This window comes from Embiotoca jacksoni, unplaced genomic scaffold (genome assembly GCF_022577435.1).
Source record: "Embiotoca jacksoni isolate LCO1_2020_lvr unplaced genomic scaffold, fEmbJac1.0.p SCAF_11, whole genome shotgun sequence".
In the NCBI taxonomy this organism is placed as follows: Eukaryota; Metazoa; Chordata; class Actinopteri; family Embiotocidae; genus Embiotoca; species Embiotoca jacksoni.
The window spans coordinates 3,789,102-3,807,769 of record NW_027185241.1 but is presented as its reverse complement, the minus strand read 5'-3'; the positions used below and the strand labels follow the sequence as shown (position 1 = coordinate 3,807,769).

Genomic DNA, 18,668 nt, shown 5'->3' with positions numbered 1-18,668 from the left:
AAGAATGAGAGTAGATGGATGGATGAAGGGAATGGTCCTTTTTACAGCCATTCCCTCTGTTCTTAGTTGAGTTTAACGAGAGGGGCTCAACCCTCAGCAGACAGAGGTCAAAAGCAAACTAAAGGGAAAAAATGATGAAACCTCCCTTGTACCTCTTCTCTATCAATTGATAATGTCTTATAGCTCTCTGATATTCTGATATCCCGTCATCTATGTTTAATTTTCTCTGTTTGAAGGATTGCTGTGTTAATCGTAATCTATTTCTTGTTTTGTTTTGTTTTTTTAAATGTACCACGGATAGTTGATCGGACTATAAGATATTTCTCCGATTTTGTCTATTCCTCTTTCCAGTTCACTCCATCCATTCGACCATGTCTTCAGACAATGTCTATCGGCCTTGTGGCCTTTGGAGAAAACTACAGACCGCATCAGTCAGGAATAGGTCAGCATCATCTCATCTGCAGCTGCACCCGCTCATCATCCAGCCACATCGTTCTCATTCATAGATCGTACTCATCCATCCCCACGCCTCCTCTATATTGCTCCTTGGCCCCTGACTGTGTACCTTTTGATGTTGTGTGTTTGGATTGTAGATGCTCTTTCATCCTTTGGAATCTCGAGGGCTAGCTGGTGTGCCTGTTCTATATTTCAGAGTGTTTTGAAACGTACACACAGATATGTATAGAGGCAGAGATAGAAGAACGTTCACCATCATATACACACTTGTATTGTGCACACATACACAGATACATAAATATTTAACATTCTCAAAATAATTATCCAACTCTTATGGTTTCTTGTGCTCTCTGCTGCACCACAGTGGAGGCAGGAGGTATTGCACCATATGGTGAGTGTACTGGATCCCCCCCCCCCCCCCCCCCTACCTCTTCACTGTAGCCCTCTTATGGGAACTGAGAGGCTATATGACTATATGAAGAAGCTTCTTTTATCCCGCCGCTGATGTTATCCTCAGTGACTCTGCACTTAGCTCTTAATCTGCATTAGCTGTCCTTGTTTTTTAGTTTCCAAATTGAAGTCTTAGATATATTCATAGCATCCCTTTTCGTTACTTATCATTTACATCCTTGACCCAGAATTATAGGATAGTTAATGCCATAGACATGTATACGTCTCTGGATCGCACTTCAACGTGGCCACCATATGGGTCCGGGCAACTTGGCGCATCTCCCTGTTGACACAACTGGAGTAAGGATGCCGGAGTCGTGTGCTGCTTGGGATTGTTCAAATCGACGCATTATTCAAACTAAATGTTGGGGTATAACCTTTCACAGGTACAACCGAACACGTGTGTGGTTGTATTTGGCCACGATAACATTATGTTTATAGCAAACTGATTGGCCACAAGAGTCAGACGTAAATAGTTAACGATCGAAAATCTGCTCTATTTGCTTTCTGTATACAGAAGAGTGACAAACAATGTGGTCATCACCCATTTAGACCGTTACAGGGACAAATCAGAGTCATTATTATTTCTACACTACATTTCTACATGTTGTTTTTAGCAGATAATGTTTAAAACAGCCAGCAAACTAACGGCAACAAAGTAACGGGCGTGTGGGAGGGCTGTTAACACAACTGTACGTTGTCCGTCAATATAGTAATTAGTATTGTTTAACAGCACAACACCCTGCTCTAATTAGTTTGACCTAAATTAACCATAGAATGACCTATTTTTGCTTTCACCACAAACGCTGCAATGTCAAGTGACATCAGACCGACTTATCGGAGTTCTCGTAATCAGAGTTTTTACAATCCTTATGACAATGAATCTTTTCCACCGTATAAGTAAATCACTTCATGTGAGCCTAATGTTAATACACACTCCTCTCTAGAGTGTCTACTTGAGATTATAGTATAACTCAAGATTCTAAGCAACTGGAGGGAAAACCTTATTTTGAACTCCACATTGATATAAACATTGAAATAAATACAACTAATTGAAAGCGGTTGGGAATTGGAAACGTTATAATGTTGTTGTTTTTTTATCTGGAAAACTTCAGCTCCCCCGTTCACTTGTATGTGATGACGGCCCGGTCTTGCCCGGACCAATATGGCCGCATTGCCATATCGCATTGACGTATCGCAGCAACGTGTGGAAGTGACCCATGCGGCGTCTGCCTATGTTTATATGTCTACGGTTAATGCAACATTGAAAGCAGGGTAGAATTTTAGTAGAGCGGAACACTTCTGTTTTGCTCAAGCAAAGTAAACCTAAAACTACACCTGTAGCAACCAAGATTATAGTCCTATGAGCATCTAAACGACAATTCAACCTGTTGAGTTTGACGATGGTTCTCAGTTGTAGCCACATCTTGGAGGTTTGCTGTGTTATCGTACTAATTTCCCATCCATTCTTTTCTCTTTACTTCCGTCCTTTCACCTTCCTTTATTTTGCCTCTTCTGTTAAGCTGTTTTCTAATTTTGTGTTATCTGCTAGCGCGCAGTCGCTTAATGCAGCTTTAATGTTCATTCCTTCCTGCACTGATTGTTGCTGTTTTCTGTTGCTGTGAAATCTTTGTTCTCACACCTAGAATTTTGAGCTTTTGTCTTTGCCACTCAGGTTTTATTTCCATTTCACTTCATACACATTCCTCTTGTCTTGTAACTCTACTTCAGTTTTCTTTCTTGCATTACTGTCTCTGGTGTGTCCTCCCCATTATAGATACCCTTCTCATTATGTCCACCTTCCTCCCTGTCCCAGGTGTTGCAGCCAGGTCTTTCTTTACCTCGGGGAAGTATGCCATCGACCCAGAGTTGAGAGGGGCAGAATATGAACGTATCACCCAGAACCTGGATGTCCATTTCTGGAAGACCTACTGGAACATCACTGAGACTGAGATCCTGTCTGTGAGTGGACTGTTAAATACTTCTTGTTACATTTACGGACAACCATGTTCTCAGACATCTACCAGTGCGCGCTGCCCTGTTTTTTAATCTTAAAGCGTTATCAAGGGTATTGCTTTTCTCTGGTAAAAGTGACTTTTAATCATTATGCATTTTGGCCTTAAGGCCATTAGTAATAATAGAGGGGAATTCAATTTATTCAATAGGGTTCATGATTTATTCATCCAGTTTGTCTTTCTCTCCTGTGACCTGACTCTCTCTGGAACCTTCGGGCTTTGTCTCAATTTCATCTTCCTTATATGTCCACATCTTTATCTTTTTTTCGCTCTCTCTGTGCATTTCTTTTTCCTCCAGAGTCTCGCCAGTATGACATCCACGCAAGTTAAGGTGAACCGAGCTCTTTCTGTGCCCTCCGTGCCCTTCGACCTTCCCCTGGCGGCCAACCACCAAGCCTCTGTAACCATACCTCCTCCATCAGCGCACATTGGCAATGCTCCTGTTCAGATGAGACTCATCTCTTATGACTTGCGTGAAGGACAGGTACTTACGTCGTTATTCACTTCACACTGTAATGGCGTGCTTGAAAATTCAATAAAAAGCTTCATAAATTAATATTCCAGCACTTGTATTTGCTGCTTACTTGTCACTTCCTTTGAGTAATTGTTGTCTGACCTAGTTTATGACCGTTTCCCTTTCTTTAAACCACCTTTCACATATAAGCCATATGCATTCTTAACATATTCACTTCAGCAATATTTAATTGCATATCTGGTATTTCTCTTAGTGGCTTGAGTAAATGAGAGCTGCGAATCATCAGCTTAATCCCCTTTATTATTTTCCCCTCTTTATTTCTGTCATAGTTATCACTCTTGTTTTAGTTTTTTTTACGTTTTAAAGTTTTACTTTTCAACTGTGCTTCCCTAATTCTCTTGGGAGACTCCGTCTCCATCTGAGCTTGTTTTCCTGCCGTCTTTGTAGCCTGGTACTTAAGCAGATATGCTGTCAGCAAACTATTTCAGCCACTGATCATGCTCCAGTAAAACAACAGTATCCTTTTTAATGTCGCCGAGTCTAAGCCAGCATTTGCTGAAACCCTATTGTTTAGTCCCCCCCCCCCCCCTTGTTTCTGTTAATGAATAGAAATGAGTGTGCCTTCCTAAAGGCAAAGGAATGGTTGGCTGCAAATTACTGCGGAACAACTAGTTAATCCCTCTCTCATTGGAGCCCCGTTGCTAAACTAGCAATAAAATATATCAACAATGAAAAGAGGCTTTGTTTTCAGTCTTCACCAGAGTGAGGAAAACGTCATGATCAGACATCATGTGAATTTTAGATGTAAACTGGAGATCTTGATAAATGTTCTATTACTTAATCTTCAGAGTTTTTCATCTTCCTAATACCTTTCTGTCTCCCTCTTTAGGACAGTGAAACTCTGCTATCTCTTTGCCGCTCTGAGGGGGGTGCTATCTCTCTGTCACTCGGGATGAAGACCAAGCGCCTCCCTGCCTCTCCCTACATCCTCATCCACTTCCATGGGGGAGGCTTTGTGGCCCAGACCTCCAAGTCCCATGAGGTAAGACAATGCTCTCCTTTTGATCCAGCTCACATTCACTACGTCTTTTCTTTCACTTTAACTGGAAAAGTTGTCAAATGTATTTTTTTAGAGTTGGTCATGTAAGTTAAATGTCACTTAACTGTGAAAATATAATTTTATATTTAATATAACCAGTGGTGGAAGCACATTTACTTATGTACATGGTTCTCACAGGACAGCACCAAGATCAATATGTGATGATTTTTAAAAAAATTTTTTTTATAGTAAACTACCTGAGCATACAGTTTTTAAAATTAGTCAAACCTTAAACATCTACATTAGTAAAATGCAACGTACACAATAATACAGCAGTAACATTAACCTTGATACATTATATAACAGTAAACACTGATGGGGATTATTTTACTGCACAGTGTGTACTTTTACTTTTCATAATTTGAGTACATTTTGCTGATAATACTTACATATTGAGTAAGGTTTTGAAATCAGGACTTTTATTAGTAGTGGAGTAATTTCAGTGTGCTATTACTACTTTTTACTAAAGTAAAGGATTAGAATACTTCTTCCACCACACCTAATATTACTTTGATATCAAAATATATTTTTTTCATGAGTCAGCAAACAAAGATTGAGTAGATAGATAGGCTTGAAGCTTAATCTAAGTTCTCCACACAAAATATCTGAGCGCCTATCGCCATTTTAAAGTTCATTAATATTAAACATGTTTAATATTAATGGACAACTGTCTACCTGTGCAATAAACTGCTCCAATGAAGGAAGGACAGGCCACTTCCGGGAGTCTGCATCTCTAAAGAGAGACAGTGGCCGTCGTACTGTGGAAGCTCGTTGTCTGCAGTGTTTTCATGTTAACGTTCAGCTCTCTTGGAAATCCGAGAGAGGTGATACTAAAACAGTAGCAGTTCCTACGTACCATCCACGGGCAATGGCCAACCAAAAAAAAAAAAAAGCGAGTATATTCGAACCAAGCCCAGCCGATCCTGTCGGGGGAGAAGTCCACTGCGACTCTCTCTGGCGAAGCTCAGTCCATTTTATGAAAAATACACATTTGATATTGTTGATAATATTGAATATATCAAGTGTGTAAATTGCACCAAAATCACCAGTGTACAACTTCGGGTCACTCGCAACACCCTCAAGAGTTTTAAGCAGATGGGACGAATGGCTGTCGAGATATACGAGGGACAAACAAGCGAGCATACGTACTGACATACGGACACGTACATCTCTTGCATTTAAGTATACATTTTTGCAAGAAAAGCTGACGGGACTGTATCCACTTTTATATCATCAAATATTTAGACTCGCATCTGTACGTCGTCGCGTTGACCTATTTGTGATATTCATAATGCAGCAGCTGGTCAAAATGTAGTAAAAGGTGGTGTAATATGTTATCTGGCACCTACATATCAAAATAACAACAGTACACCTCCACCACTAGACACTTGGCTCAGGTGTTGTTTTTCTGGGATTTGAGTCGGCATCACCAAAGCGATCATCCAGCTAAGTTCACCTTTTCATCCGTTCAATAGTGTTTGCTTAGACTAATTGTAATTGAGCCCCAGCTAATTAACGTTTTGATGAGACGGACACTAGTTGACAACAGAGGAGCAGAAGGGTTACCGGTCTGAGTCTTTTAACTGTCAGTAGTGTGACATGTAATGAGCCGTTAAGTTAATTGGTTTCCTAATTATTCCCTGAAAACTTAAGAAGACACTTTGACCTCACTCCATGCTTTCCATACTGTTAAAGTGCATGCAAAGCTTTCTCTGGAGTGTCATATAAATTATTGCTTTCTGTCAATTACTTCAGGCTCACTCCTCTTTTTACTTTGTAGAAGAGGAGTCCGTGTCCCAGATTTAATTCATAGATCACAGGAACAGAAAATGAAACAGCAGCGTTGGCCTTGTGTCTTGGAAACTGCGTCTGGTCTATCTTATTATTTTTACTCTGTAAAACACTTGAAATAAATCTTGTCAACACAAGTGACAGTACATGAAATAGTAGCAAAATGAGCTCACGTTCGACCTGCGTAGCTGATCTCAATATAAAGTGAGAAATGTTATTTCTCACATGGTTTGTGCCCCGGCTGCTGATGTGGTCATCTGTGGCTGTGTGTAGTTTTTATGTGGCATCAAGCTACTTATAGCAGCTGCAACACAGGGCTCTGTGAAATTGCAAAGGACATGGGCATCCTTGATCTGCAGCTGCATAGTAACCAGAGGATGAGAGGGAGCAATCAGAGAAGGGGTGAGCAGGGCTGTCATGTTGAATTAATGGAGAACTGTACAACCCCGCAGAGAGAGATTACCCCGGGCACTAATGGAAGACTTGTCAGACTATCCTTCTCTTTTCTTGTTCTGGGTTCTTCTTCTTTATTTTTTTTTCCCTTGCATCCTCCCCCTCAATCTCTCTAATATCTCACGAAATCCTTTTTGTTCACTTAGTGTCCTTTTTTTTTTTTTTTTTTTTAACAACTCCTTATTTGCTATGTTTGGGCACCACATACTTAGCCTGGTGTTACCAGAACCAAATTCACTGCATGAATATGTGGTCCTGGCTCCATAGGGAAATGTTTCCAGTCCTACTAAGCGTAGATTTCAGGTTAGATTTGAAACTTTGGGAGCAACCTTTACCCAATTAGCACTGACAAGCGCACAAGTACTAAAACCAGACAAAACTCTACCACTGCTGCAACTATGTTTAGAAAAAGAAAGGCTTGACTTCCATGTCATCGCACTTAACCACCGACACTAGTTGCCGATTGGTCCGCCATTTAAAGCAACTGCGTAAACCTTAATGTGAACAGGGTGACTATAATGACAGCGAAGAAATCTAAGGCTGAAGTGAAACCAGGCTACCACATACTTGCCTCCTCCTTACTTTTTCTGGGTGCTCTGTGCTCTCTTCATCCCTCAGGTAAGGCCGAGACGGAAAGAATAGAAAAACGGAAAAAGGAAATTTCCCTAATGGTGTCGGCCAGCGTTGTCCTCTTTATCACCTCGGCTCCTTTATTCTCCTCTTGATCCTGTCTCTCCTGTCCTCTGGGTGAAATAAAGAGTTCTACCTCAGTCACAGGAGTCTGTGATGGTCTCATTACACAATGAAGCCGAGATCACAGGAATGGAAGTACTGTAGGGGTTTGCCGTATCGTTCATGATAATATCATGATCATTTTTACGTGATAAATCACAATGGTAAAACACATGTTAGGTGTGTAACTTATAAACAGCAACAACAGGCACGACTGAAAGCAGCTGCATGGTGGATGAGTTAGTTTGAAGTTATTTGGTTACAAAAGATCATTTAGATTTTACTGAATAACTGAAGGCAAACTTTTACATTTATGCTGATGAAAGTATAACATTTCGTTGTTATTGTATGTTCTGCAAATTGATAATAATTTTTTTTTCTCTATCTTGTCATATCAGAAATATAGTTTTCACTGAAATATGGTGTTATTAATTTACAGCCATATTGCCCACTGCTAATGTACTGACATCTGTGTATTTAGTAACGTGGTCACAGACCACATACGTCAAATGTTACACGGTAGAGGTTCACTCTCATTGGCTGCTCTCCGAACTCAGTTGCGCACACACACACACACACACACACACACACACACACACACACACACACACACACACACCTACCTACCTTATTCACACGAACCCGCACTGCCTGACCTGAATGGTGCTTGAACTGCATGCACACTCACTTGTCAGTGGACTCACTCTAAGATTTATTGCGACAGGCAGGACTGAAGACAGCCCGGCTGACTGCTGTTTCCGTTTTTCATACTGAATCCCTGTTCGTGGAGGCGACATGCAAACATGTACACACTGCGCTTCTCCTGCCGTTGTGAATCGAGATCGGTCGCTTTCACCGCCAGCCCAGTCACGACAAGTCAAAAAGGTGTTGGGGGAGGAGGAAATTCGAATGCTTTGTGGGAAGAATATTTTCACAGAAACTTTAGATGCCTTTCTCACATTTCAAGGTCACTGAATTAGCGCTGTACATATTTAACCTGACTGTAGGAACAATAACAACAGAAACATGCTGCATTCTGACAGTGGGTTTGTTTTTATGGACTGCCTCTGTAAAGCTACACCGCCCACTCATCTTTGTCTTCTTTATTCATACTCTGCAAAATAGGGCATGTGGGCACTTTTGCTATTACGATATGAGAAGAAAGGAAATGGAGGTGACTGTGAGGGCAGCGCTCATTCTCCTTTTGTCTAGACAGTAAGCCAGAAAGCGGACGGATGACATCAGAGGGACACATCATTTTCATAACTTTTTATCCTCGTGTTCACCCCCACATACCTTTCTCCCACGTTTCTTCTGCTTTCTATTTCCCTGCTTCTGTGCTATTTCTCATAGATTTAACAACATATTATACACTCACTGAGTGTTTCTCCATTCACAAAGTCACCCCACCATATCCTTGTCTTCTGTCTTGTGCAGCCCTATCTGAAGAGTTGGTCCCAGGAGCTCGGTGTCCCCGTCCTGTCAGTGGACTACTCTCTGGCCCCTGAGGCCCCCTTCCCTAGGGCCCTGGAGGAGTGTTTCTACGCCTACTGCTGGGCTCTGAGAAACCACCACCTACTAGGTACACACTTCACACAGTATTGTAAACTACTGGAGTGCTGGCTTTTGATCTCCCCTCTACATTTTGTGTTTACTGTTCATGTCAAGGGAATAGTATACAGCAGCTTCACCAAGCACTCAGACCCTCTCACGTTTTAAACTCTTAATTGTGTTGTAGGTTTCATTTTAAGTTTATAAAATCACCATTATTTCCCATCACATAATACTCCGTAAACCACAATGTAAGCAATTTTTTTTTTCACATTTATACAAAATCTAAACTAAAATACATTGTTTCCAAAAAAAATCTTGTTTGCTTTAACTATCCCATAGATAGATGTAATACATTTGCAAAAACATTGTCACTTTGTCATTTTTGGTTATTTAAAGGGGATTGACTGACTGATTTTATTGCTTTAAAATGAAATCTACAATAAATTTAAGTGTGCAACAAGTGAAGGGGTCTCAATACGTTAAATCCTTTGTGTGCTGTAATAATGGTATATATAATATATACTTTAGGCAGATAAAAGAGGAGAAAGTTATTAGAATTAATGAGCAGGCGCCATGAAGGGATAAAACTCACCTGCTTCGGTTTCTGTATGGTGTGCTCCCGTAAATCCTCAACTGCGTTCACCAACTCCCTGTACCCCCTGAGAGGATTCATTTATCACTTTGAAAGTGATCATGCTGCATGCTTCCTGCACTTTACTCGCTGTTCTGCAATATCACACAAATTGTGATGCTCAGTACAGAAAATGGAAGACATCTGGTCGATTCGGGGTACATCCGTCCACTGAAGCACGCCTTGTCAAATTGACAGTGTTGTAGTACAAGAAGATAATATCGCGGCTGTGAAGCATACAGGGAGAGAACATCCTTTCATAGCAGCTACTGTACATATTATCAGTATAGTGGAATGGAAAAGATTCTCCTACTTCTGTCCCACGGCATTTATGCACCTCAGTTGATTTCGCAGTTTTGGAAGAGGGTGTAGTTTTTTTTTGGTGTTTTTTTGTTCTTGTCTCCTTTTATTTTTTTGCTCCATTTTTGCGATTTAAAAAAAACAAACTTTCCCTTTGAATTCATTTTGCTTCACCCCCTTCCCTTTTCCGCACCTGTATCATCACTGTTCCATTTTGATCTCGTCAGGTTGGACTGGAGAGAAAGTGTGTCTGGCCGGCGACAGCGCAGGAGGCAACTTGTGTTTGACGATATCGATGCGGGCTGGTGTCTTTGGCGTGCGAATGCCAGATGGCATCGTGGCAGTCTATCCGGCTACCCTGCTGTTGGCCTACGCATCGCCCTCCCGTCTGCTCACACTTATGGATCCCCTGCTGCCGCTCAGTGTGCTCTCCAGGTGTTTGAGTGCCTATGCAGGTAGGTGTGTGTGTGTGTGTGTGTATTCTTAAAAGAAATCTAGTTAAGATTGTGTTTTTGTCTGGTGGAGTAGAGAATTGAGCTTAGATCTATTTTCCTGATTGTCTTTAATTCAAGCATGCCTGCAGGTCTCTGCTATCTGCATCTTCACATCATATGTTATGTTAACATAATGGTGTGGCAGTAATGACGGTCACAACCACTTGTGTTGTGTTAATGATTACATTTTTTTAATTAAGATGTTGATTTATTTCCAGGGCAAGAACAACTGTTTCCATTATCAAATAATCTATACTTTCCAATTTGATTAACTAACACGATGATTTACTCGATAAAAATATCTTGAAATCTGACCCACGTTAAAACAAAGCACCTGCAAGGATGGATCTTCTGTTGACTAATCAGTTAATCAGCTAGTTTCTTCACTGTACCTCTCTCTACCTACCTTTTAGTTTTAGGACAGTATCATGTTCGTCATAACACTGATTACTTTGGGTGTCATTGTTGTCTCAATTGTGCACAATGTGTATAGTAGACAAAATGTTGTAGTCTCTACAGATGACAAAACCAGCATTGAATCTAATTATGTATATCACAGTAGTGCTAAACGTTTGAGAAACAAAAATGTTTTCCAAAACATTTGTTCTATTTTAAGGTATAGCTGGGTCATGTCTGGCAAAACTTCTTAACAGCAACTCGGTTTATCCGATAACTTTTGTAAAAAGCTGGAGAAACTCTTGCATGTCTTTTTATGAATTGTTGTTGCACAGAGGGAGGACTGCAAGAATTGTCCAACAATACCAAATACTGACACAAAGATATTGCCTATGCTGTGTCTCCTTTCAATAACTGAACTAAAACACTAATCATTTTCCAGTCCCTCCTATTGTCATCACATTGCTGTCTGTAATACAAATAGCTGTGTGGCAGTATTGAGCCCACTCTGCCAGTGGTTCTCTTTCCATGACTATTTTGCCTTTTCTATTATTGCTTTCCCATCTCCTCTGTTGTTACTCATTTGTGCTTGCTGAGGAAAACTAAAAACATTGTCATCTCTTTTTGGTACATCTATTTTTCCCTCCGTAACCCTTCCTCTATGTCTCCTTCTGCAGGCGATGACCAGCAGACCAAGAAGGAGGTAGAGAAGGTGAGCACACTGAGCCTGGTGAGGAGAGACACCACACTGCTGCTGCAAGATATCCGACAGGGAGCCTCCAACTGGATCCACTCTCTGCTGGATTCCAACAGAGCCTCCGCCTCCCCCAGCACAGCTGCACAGGCGCCGGCGGAAACCACTGGTATACCAGCAATTGTGATTTTGTGTGTGTGTGTGTGTGTGTGTGTGTGTGTGTGTGTGTGTGTGTGTGTGTGTAGTCAGGTGGGAACATTAGATGAGATGTGGGTGGCATGAATCTGTTTTGGGGTTTAAAGTCTTGTATGGATGCAATCTGCTTGTGTCTTTGTTCATATCCCTGCTGAAAGTACAGCTCTCTCTCTCTCTCTCTCTCTCTCTCTCTCATTCTCTCTCTCTCTCTTTTTCACTGTGTTCATTAAGTCCATTTATGTAAGTGTTTTGAGTCCGACAACATCAACTCCTCCAAAGTTCATTTACACCACATGCGGAGGAGGTCCCTGACATGGATGCCTGTTATTGAGGATCCAATTAACTAATTATTGCTTTACCCCACCTTGTTACGTAACACTTCTGTAGCCCCATTTATATCCATTCACCTCTTTGAAGCAGCAGGGCTGTGACAGTAATTGTTAATTGTAGCCACTGTAAATCTGGTGGCGGCTTATAATTTCCCTGGCGTCCCCTTAGCTAGGTGACACCGGCACAGCTGCAAAGCCCAATCTAACGAGTGTGTCATTGGTGGGTGTACATTATTAAAAGGTCATCATGGTGCCGAGAAGGTTTGTTATTAAAGAGATAGAAGATCGGTAGCGCTTTGTGAGGAGACCAGCCATGATGACTCTTACAGCTGTGTTTTGACAGCTCAGGGCGGATACATGATATCACCATGACAGCAGTTTTTGAATTTCCTCCACCTACTTCTCCTCTTCTGCCGGATAGGATATATATCCCAATTTACATTTTCGGCTTTTAACTGTTGGCTGTCAACTAGAGGACGTATGATAAGTGGAAACAAGAATAAGTGAAAGTGATCATGTGCTAATGTCACTTTTTTTTTGTGTGTGTGCGTGTCCTCCAACTGCTGTTGACCCCATGTAAATTAAAGTGCTATCTTTGTCCTTAATTCGCCATAGACTTTGTGTGGTTAATGGTCATTTTTTTCAGGAATTTAATTTAATCATTTTTGTCTCGTGCATCAATCTATTTCCACTCTTGTTTCCTAGACCGTGTGAGGAAGAGCATCTCCGAGGCGTCCATTTCCTCTCCTCACGCTGACCCTCCTGTAGCCACAGAGTCCTCAGAGTTCCCCAGCAGGAAGTTATCCGTGAAGAGCCACACTTACCAGGACTTGGGATCCCACAACAATTACATTCCCCACAGTGCACCACTGCTCTCTGAGCGCTCTGTACGTCACGCTTCAACATGTTTACATTGAGATTAGCTTGCTCGCAGCTGACACTCTTATCCAGAAGAAGTTAAGGGTATTAAACAGCCGAGAGCTGTTGCTTCTAAGAACACTATAGTGTTAGTGGGGATTGTAGTGGGAATTGAACCTGTCATTGTAGTAGGGTATGTAATGTGCTGGTGATTGTAGCACAATTACAGTGAGGAGAAATCCCACTCGCCCCTTGTAAATGATCAGGTGATCTTTGCTTTCATACAGCGCGTGTTTAAAAGGATTTGGCAAACAGTTGAAGTCTTTTAGGAGTTCAACATTTTTGGAGCATGGTGAAATTCTGGCGCCGTACCATACAATGCTGTCTACCTTGCAGTGATGTGCGCGTTTCACTTTGACTCAGATGAGATTATGTCACCCATCCCCTCACAAACAGTTTTGGCTATAAAATGCTGACAGAAGATCAAAACTTTTTGGTTGTGCGGATACTGGCAAAGTGTTGCAGATTATCCCTGCATGTATTTTCTCGCTGGCAGGCTGGATTAGTGGCTGGATCGGGGAAAAATAGCAAGCAGAGGTGATGTAAGATATTAAATATGCTTTTCCTCCTTGAAATGGGGATTGTTCAGCTAAGACTCAGGCACTCCGCCAAGGTTTTCACAAGGACAAAGTGGCGTGTTTGTATGCGTGTGTATGTGTATGTGTGTATATATATTACACGCGTTGCTTGTAAAATCTTTGAAGTCTATATCATTTCATTGATATTGCCCTTCCCCTTGACTACTCAATTTTGTCTGACCTCACCTGAATAATTTCTCTTCTCTTATGTAGCCAGAAGATGTGAGTTTCTTCCTCTCCCAGGATGGAGATCCTTCCGTATCCAGCAACCTGTCTTCAGTGGCCATACCTCCCCCTGCTGGAGGGGAGGGATCGGAGCTGGAGCACCCCAGTGAGTTCCCACTGGGGTTTCAGCCACTGCGCTCAGAGCAACTGGCTGAGATTAAGGTGCAGAGCTCCTCAGTGGTCAAGGATCCTTTCTGCTCACCTCTGCTGGCCCCTGACAGCATGCTGAAGGTGCTGCCACCTGTGCATATAGTGGTAAGAGGAAAAGCACAGTTAAGTACACTAGTTCGCACACAAATCTGGTTGGTGGGTGATCTGTCATTCAATGCAATAACGCACTTTGCTGTGTGTGGTTGCAGCTCTCTACACTTTATAGCAGACTATAATCCTCTATGAGAGAGCATGAGTAGACCATTGCAAAGGTAGACTGACAAAAACAGTCTTAACCATGAGCTCCATTAGAAGCAGGTTTGGAGCTTTAAACATAAACGCAGCTGTCATCAGTAGGTGGACGTTGTCCATTTCTCACAGATTTTACTATACATTTTTTTTCTGGCCAATATATGAAGACTTCTTGCTGTCTTTGAAGTTGATCTCACAGCTGGAGCTTTTAATCATATCACACAATCCCCCTGAACATATAGTATATACTGTCTAGGGTGTTGGAGATAGGAAACAAAGCAGACTCAAAATGTTAGGAGACAGACAAACAAGAGGTGTCCACTGTTTTACAAATATCAGAATGACGGGAGATGGGAGATATGGGTATGGTTGAAGCCTGCTTTCTCTTTTGAGAAGGTTGTTAATATGAAAATGAAGGAACTGGTGCTGATTTTAAAGTGGCTTGAATGAGCAAGTGAGGTTGTAAAGACAGCAGGGACAAAAGAGACTGGGATGCTTGGCTTCCTTCGCTTCATCCCTTAATTAAGATTCTTGACATGTCTGAGGGCAATCCAAATTTGCTTTTCACCATTGCAACCTCTTCCCTTTCTGTCACTTCTCTTTCTCTCTCTCTCTCTCTCTCTCTCTCTCTCTCTCTCTCTCTCCCCCCTGCCTCTCTCTCCCTGCCTCTCAGGCTTGTGCGTTAGACCCCATGCTGGATGACTCTGTGATGTTTGCCAAGCGTTTGAGGAGCATAGGCCAGCCTGTCACTCTGTGCATGGTGGACGACCTCCCCCATGGCTTCCTCAGCCTATCGCACCTCTCCAAGGAGACGAGGGAGGCTGCAAACATCTGTGCCGAGCGAATTCGCGCTGTCTTCACCGAGGAGGACACGCCCCCTGAGCCACGCAAGCACCGCAAGCTGGAACGGACCGATAGGGGTGTGACGGCCTCCTCTGGGGAAACTGGTTCTCTCTTTGTTGGCTCCGTTGAGGAAGAAGAGCTGGCTGTTGGGAGAGGGGCTAAAATTGCTGATGGGGAGGGTTCAGTTGCTGTGGCAGCCCAGAATAACACTGATGCTGGTGGCATCGGGGCTTAAATAAGGTTAGTTTAAAAAGGGGACTGTAGTTCACTGAAGAGTGGAAGGAGAAAGAGTAAATGAAAGCCAGACAAAATGCAGGCAGTGCAACGCCTAAATGGGATACGAAGAAAGCATCCTGACAAACAGAAGGGTGGGAGGTGGGGCCGTCTAGGAGATTGCCCAGCGTTTGAAAGACAAAAAAAAAAAAAAAAAAAGGAGGTGTTCGAGAGACAAAACAAAACAGGGGGAGGGCTGAACTATAACTTCCCCTGCTTGACAATTCTTGCCACTTGTCTGTGCACCATTATGCTCCAACGCAAATCTGGCAGACAAAAAACGAACACACTCACAAAAGACAGCCATGGTTTGGAATAAAATGATAATTTAGCAGCCACTTGGATCAAAGAGCAGCACTCACCCACACACGCAGCACACATACTTAACAGAGTTGCCGTTAGGCAGCGGAGGCTCGGACATAAAGCAGCGCGCAATATTCTTGAGACGAGGCCTGAATGGGTGATTCATCCAGACTGAGGCAGTCATTTGAGGCCCTAATCAGATAGTGGTAGGAACACTATATATTGCTGCTGTGTAGAGTCATCCCCATCAAAATGGCCACTTGTCCTTTAGGGAGCCACTCTAAATCACTCTTAATAACTCCACATTGTGTTCTCCATTATGCCAGTTTGGCAGTCAATACAGCTCACTTTGTGGATAGTAACTCTGTTGACTTTCTCCCAAATAGAATTACAAAACTGAAACACAACAGACTGAAAGACTCTAAACTGGAGGAACTGATCTACTTCTATCTTGAGATTCCATTGCTGTTTTTAATAATCTTATGCAGGAGTATTAGTTTTTGGTATTTAGATCAGTTTTTTTTAATTTGCTTAGTCATGACAATCTTGTTTGTTGATTTGTACACTATATTAATATAATCGTATTCAGTTTATTCATCGTTTTTAAAAGTGCACAATATTTACCTCTGCTTCTTCTGCCACTGCTGCTCTCACATACTTGGCCTTTCCAATTACGCTCATGTCCTACTCTCAGTAATATATATATACTGATCAGACAAGAAATGTAGAATATTGCACAGGGACACAGCGCCACATCTGCAGGTTGCCTTGTGCTTTTTGTAGTGCTGATATTTCTAATACGGAGACTTCACTTTATTGATTTGTGGAGATGCAATGAGATTTGTTAATTTGAACACGAGTACAAGAACACTTTGGCCCCATCTTTGCAAAGTCTTTCAAGAACAATCATAGCCCTCAAATGTCTGAAGGAGGTAACATTTTTTTTTTTTTTTTTTTTTTTTTTTAATTTATTTTTGGATTGGAAACAGATGCTCAACATTCTCCTTCTGCAGAAACGGAGTAAGACGCAGAGGAGCAGCAAAAAGCTCAGCTCTCAGCTATTGATACACATTTTAGACTTCACTGCACTGATTTCCTCTCGGGTTGTCCCGCTTCCTCACCGGGCTCACTACTCCTCCGCACAGTATGCACCGTGTCAGAGTGGCACTTCTCTCTAGTCAGGGGGTTTCCGGCCTGACAACCTGTTTTAACAAATCAGAGGCTTTTAGGCAAAGCTGAAGGAGCCTCACCAAGAAAAGCGATTGCAAAAGTGCTGCATAAATGCCACTCAACTTGTATTTGGCTAACTAAAAGTGGCAGGTGGTCCGGATGTCGTCGCCCCCCTCCCCCCCGCACCGTCACTTTTGGGGTTGACTTTGTTTTTGATAACCCGAGGACACTCCTCTGAGCATGTTGCCATCAAAGCACTTTGAAGTACACAAAAAAATGTCCTTCAGAGGGTCAAGTCCCTCTATCGGGTCCAACTAAATATAGATGCCAACAATGCCGGTGCTGTCCTGCCCTTGCCTGGTAACAGGGTTGGGGGTTGCCAGGTTTGCGGAAAGGGATGCTGTGTGATGAATAGGATTTAGCTGACGCTCTGAGTGCAAAATCCTCCCCCTGTAGAAGAGCAGGATTTTCAGCAGCAAAGTCATGCTAGAGGATTAGACCATACTCAGTTCTGTCAGCTCGAAGTACTTACCGCAATATTTTTAGTCAGATTGATGGAGCGAACCAGGTCCACGAAAAAGAAGAAAGTTATACACTCACTTTGGGCGGAAGGTTGAACTTGCTTTACAGCCGCTGTTTATGCTGACTGTGCACTTTCGTGGTAGTTGGTCTGTTGATTTTAGTTCATTTTAAGCGGAAGTGTTTTCATGTCTGTGCATCTCTCTTTGCTCGGTGCCTGTGTCTGTGGCTCAGTCTGCATGTGCACATTCACACGATCACTAGTCTCCGTAACGTGTGGGGAAACACCAGCTCACACGTGGGCGCACCCTTTTTGTTTGTGTCACGTGTTCACATAAAGGAAAGGCACTTTACAGTCGAGAGACTATTCAAAGTATTTTATTATCTGTTGGTGTAAAAACCTCTTTTTTTTTCTTCTTCTATGACATGCTGTACATCGACTTGACTCCTCTTCATCAATACTGAAAACGCCACTGCGTATGAAGGGGAGCAGGGTTGATTGATCATTAGCACTTTTGTTTTGTTTTTGTTTTTTGTGTGTAAGTTATGTGAGGTAAAAGTTGTGTCAAATTCATCCACATGCTGTGTGTTGGCCTTCACGTGCCTGTTACCCTTGATGCCCCGCCATGCGTGAGACTCACCTAAGTGCAGGTGATGGACCAGAGAACCCATCTGGTGTTTTGGTCAAATGATTTTACAGAGATGGTCAGTGTTATCTTCGGTTTTCCGCTTCCTGACATGTTTGTGGATTCTTCTGATGTGTATGCTGCCTGCAATTTTAGGCTGAACTATTTGGTTCAGTATTGTTTTAATTAATATTGCTGCTTCAAACAGCGTCTAGATTGATGATTGGCTTGTTAATGAGCACCATTAAAATCACAAACCTACCCAGTGAGTTGGGAGGGAGGGAGGGAAGGAAGGAGGGAGGGAGGGAGGGAGGGACCATGCCGCGCTTCAGTGCGGCTTCCTTAGGTGTGCAGCTCTCGAGTTGTGCAGGATACCTCTCCAGTTTTACTCTTCGAAAGCGCTTTTCATCAGAGATTTTCTTTGCTCCAGGCTGGTTTCAGTGAAGTGCAACGCAAATTGCAATACTGCTACAAACATGAGCTCGTTATGTAGTTAGACACCAGCATCACGTCATTTTTCTTCTCACAGTCTCGGCCTCCTCCGTCAACAATGTCGTGATGCCGTTTATTGTTGTGCAATATGTTTGAATCACCTCGAGCTCGGACTGCACAGCTAATATACCGACCCATGTAGTAACACTTGATTTCAAGAAGATATAGGATTCCTCGAAGCCTGCTTCTTATACATATGCACCAGTGTGTTAAACTGACCTCAAGCACTTCTCCGGTAATCTTTCCTTATGATAA

At 42.3% G+C, this 18,668-nt stretch overlaps 1 protein-coding gene across 4 annotated transcripts in view; it reads left to right on the top strand.

The window, feature by feature from the left end:
- lipeb (lipase, hormone-sensitive b) overlaps positions 1 to 18,194 on the top strand; it is a 29,407-nt gene extending 11,213 nt beyond the window's left edge. For 2 of the 4 annotated variants that reach the window (XM_069142356.1, XM_069142358.1), the window contains 11 exons: positions 352 to 442; positions 821 to 847; positions 2,723 to 2,868; positions 3,220 to 3,405; positions 4,286 to 4,438; positions 8,909 to 9,053; positions 10,184 to 10,411; positions 11,524 to 11,709; positions 12,770 to 12,951; positions 13,774 to 14,040; positions 14,861 to 18,194. In XM_069142356.1, coding sequence (XP_068998457.1) covers positions 352 to 442; positions 821 to 847; positions 2,723 to 2,868; positions 3,220 to 3,405; positions 4,286 to 4,438; positions 8,909 to 9,053; positions 10,184 to 10,411; positions 11,524 to 11,709; positions 12,770 to 12,951; positions 13,774 to 14,040; positions 14,861 to 15,265 — 2,016 coding nt within the window. In that variant the 3' untranslated portion in view covers positions 15,266 to 18,194. The remainder of the gene's footprint in view (positions 1 to 351; positions 443 to 820; positions 848 to 2,722; positions 2,869 to 3,219; positions 3,406 to 4,285; positions 4,439 to 8,908; positions 9,054 to 10,183; positions 10,412 to 11,523; positions 11,710 to 12,769; positions 12,952 to 13,773; positions 14,041 to 14,860) is intronic. The other 2 variants (XM_069142357.1, XM_069142360.1) reach the window with 1 other exon arrangement.
- Positions 18,195 to 18,668: the final 474 nt, after the last annotated feature.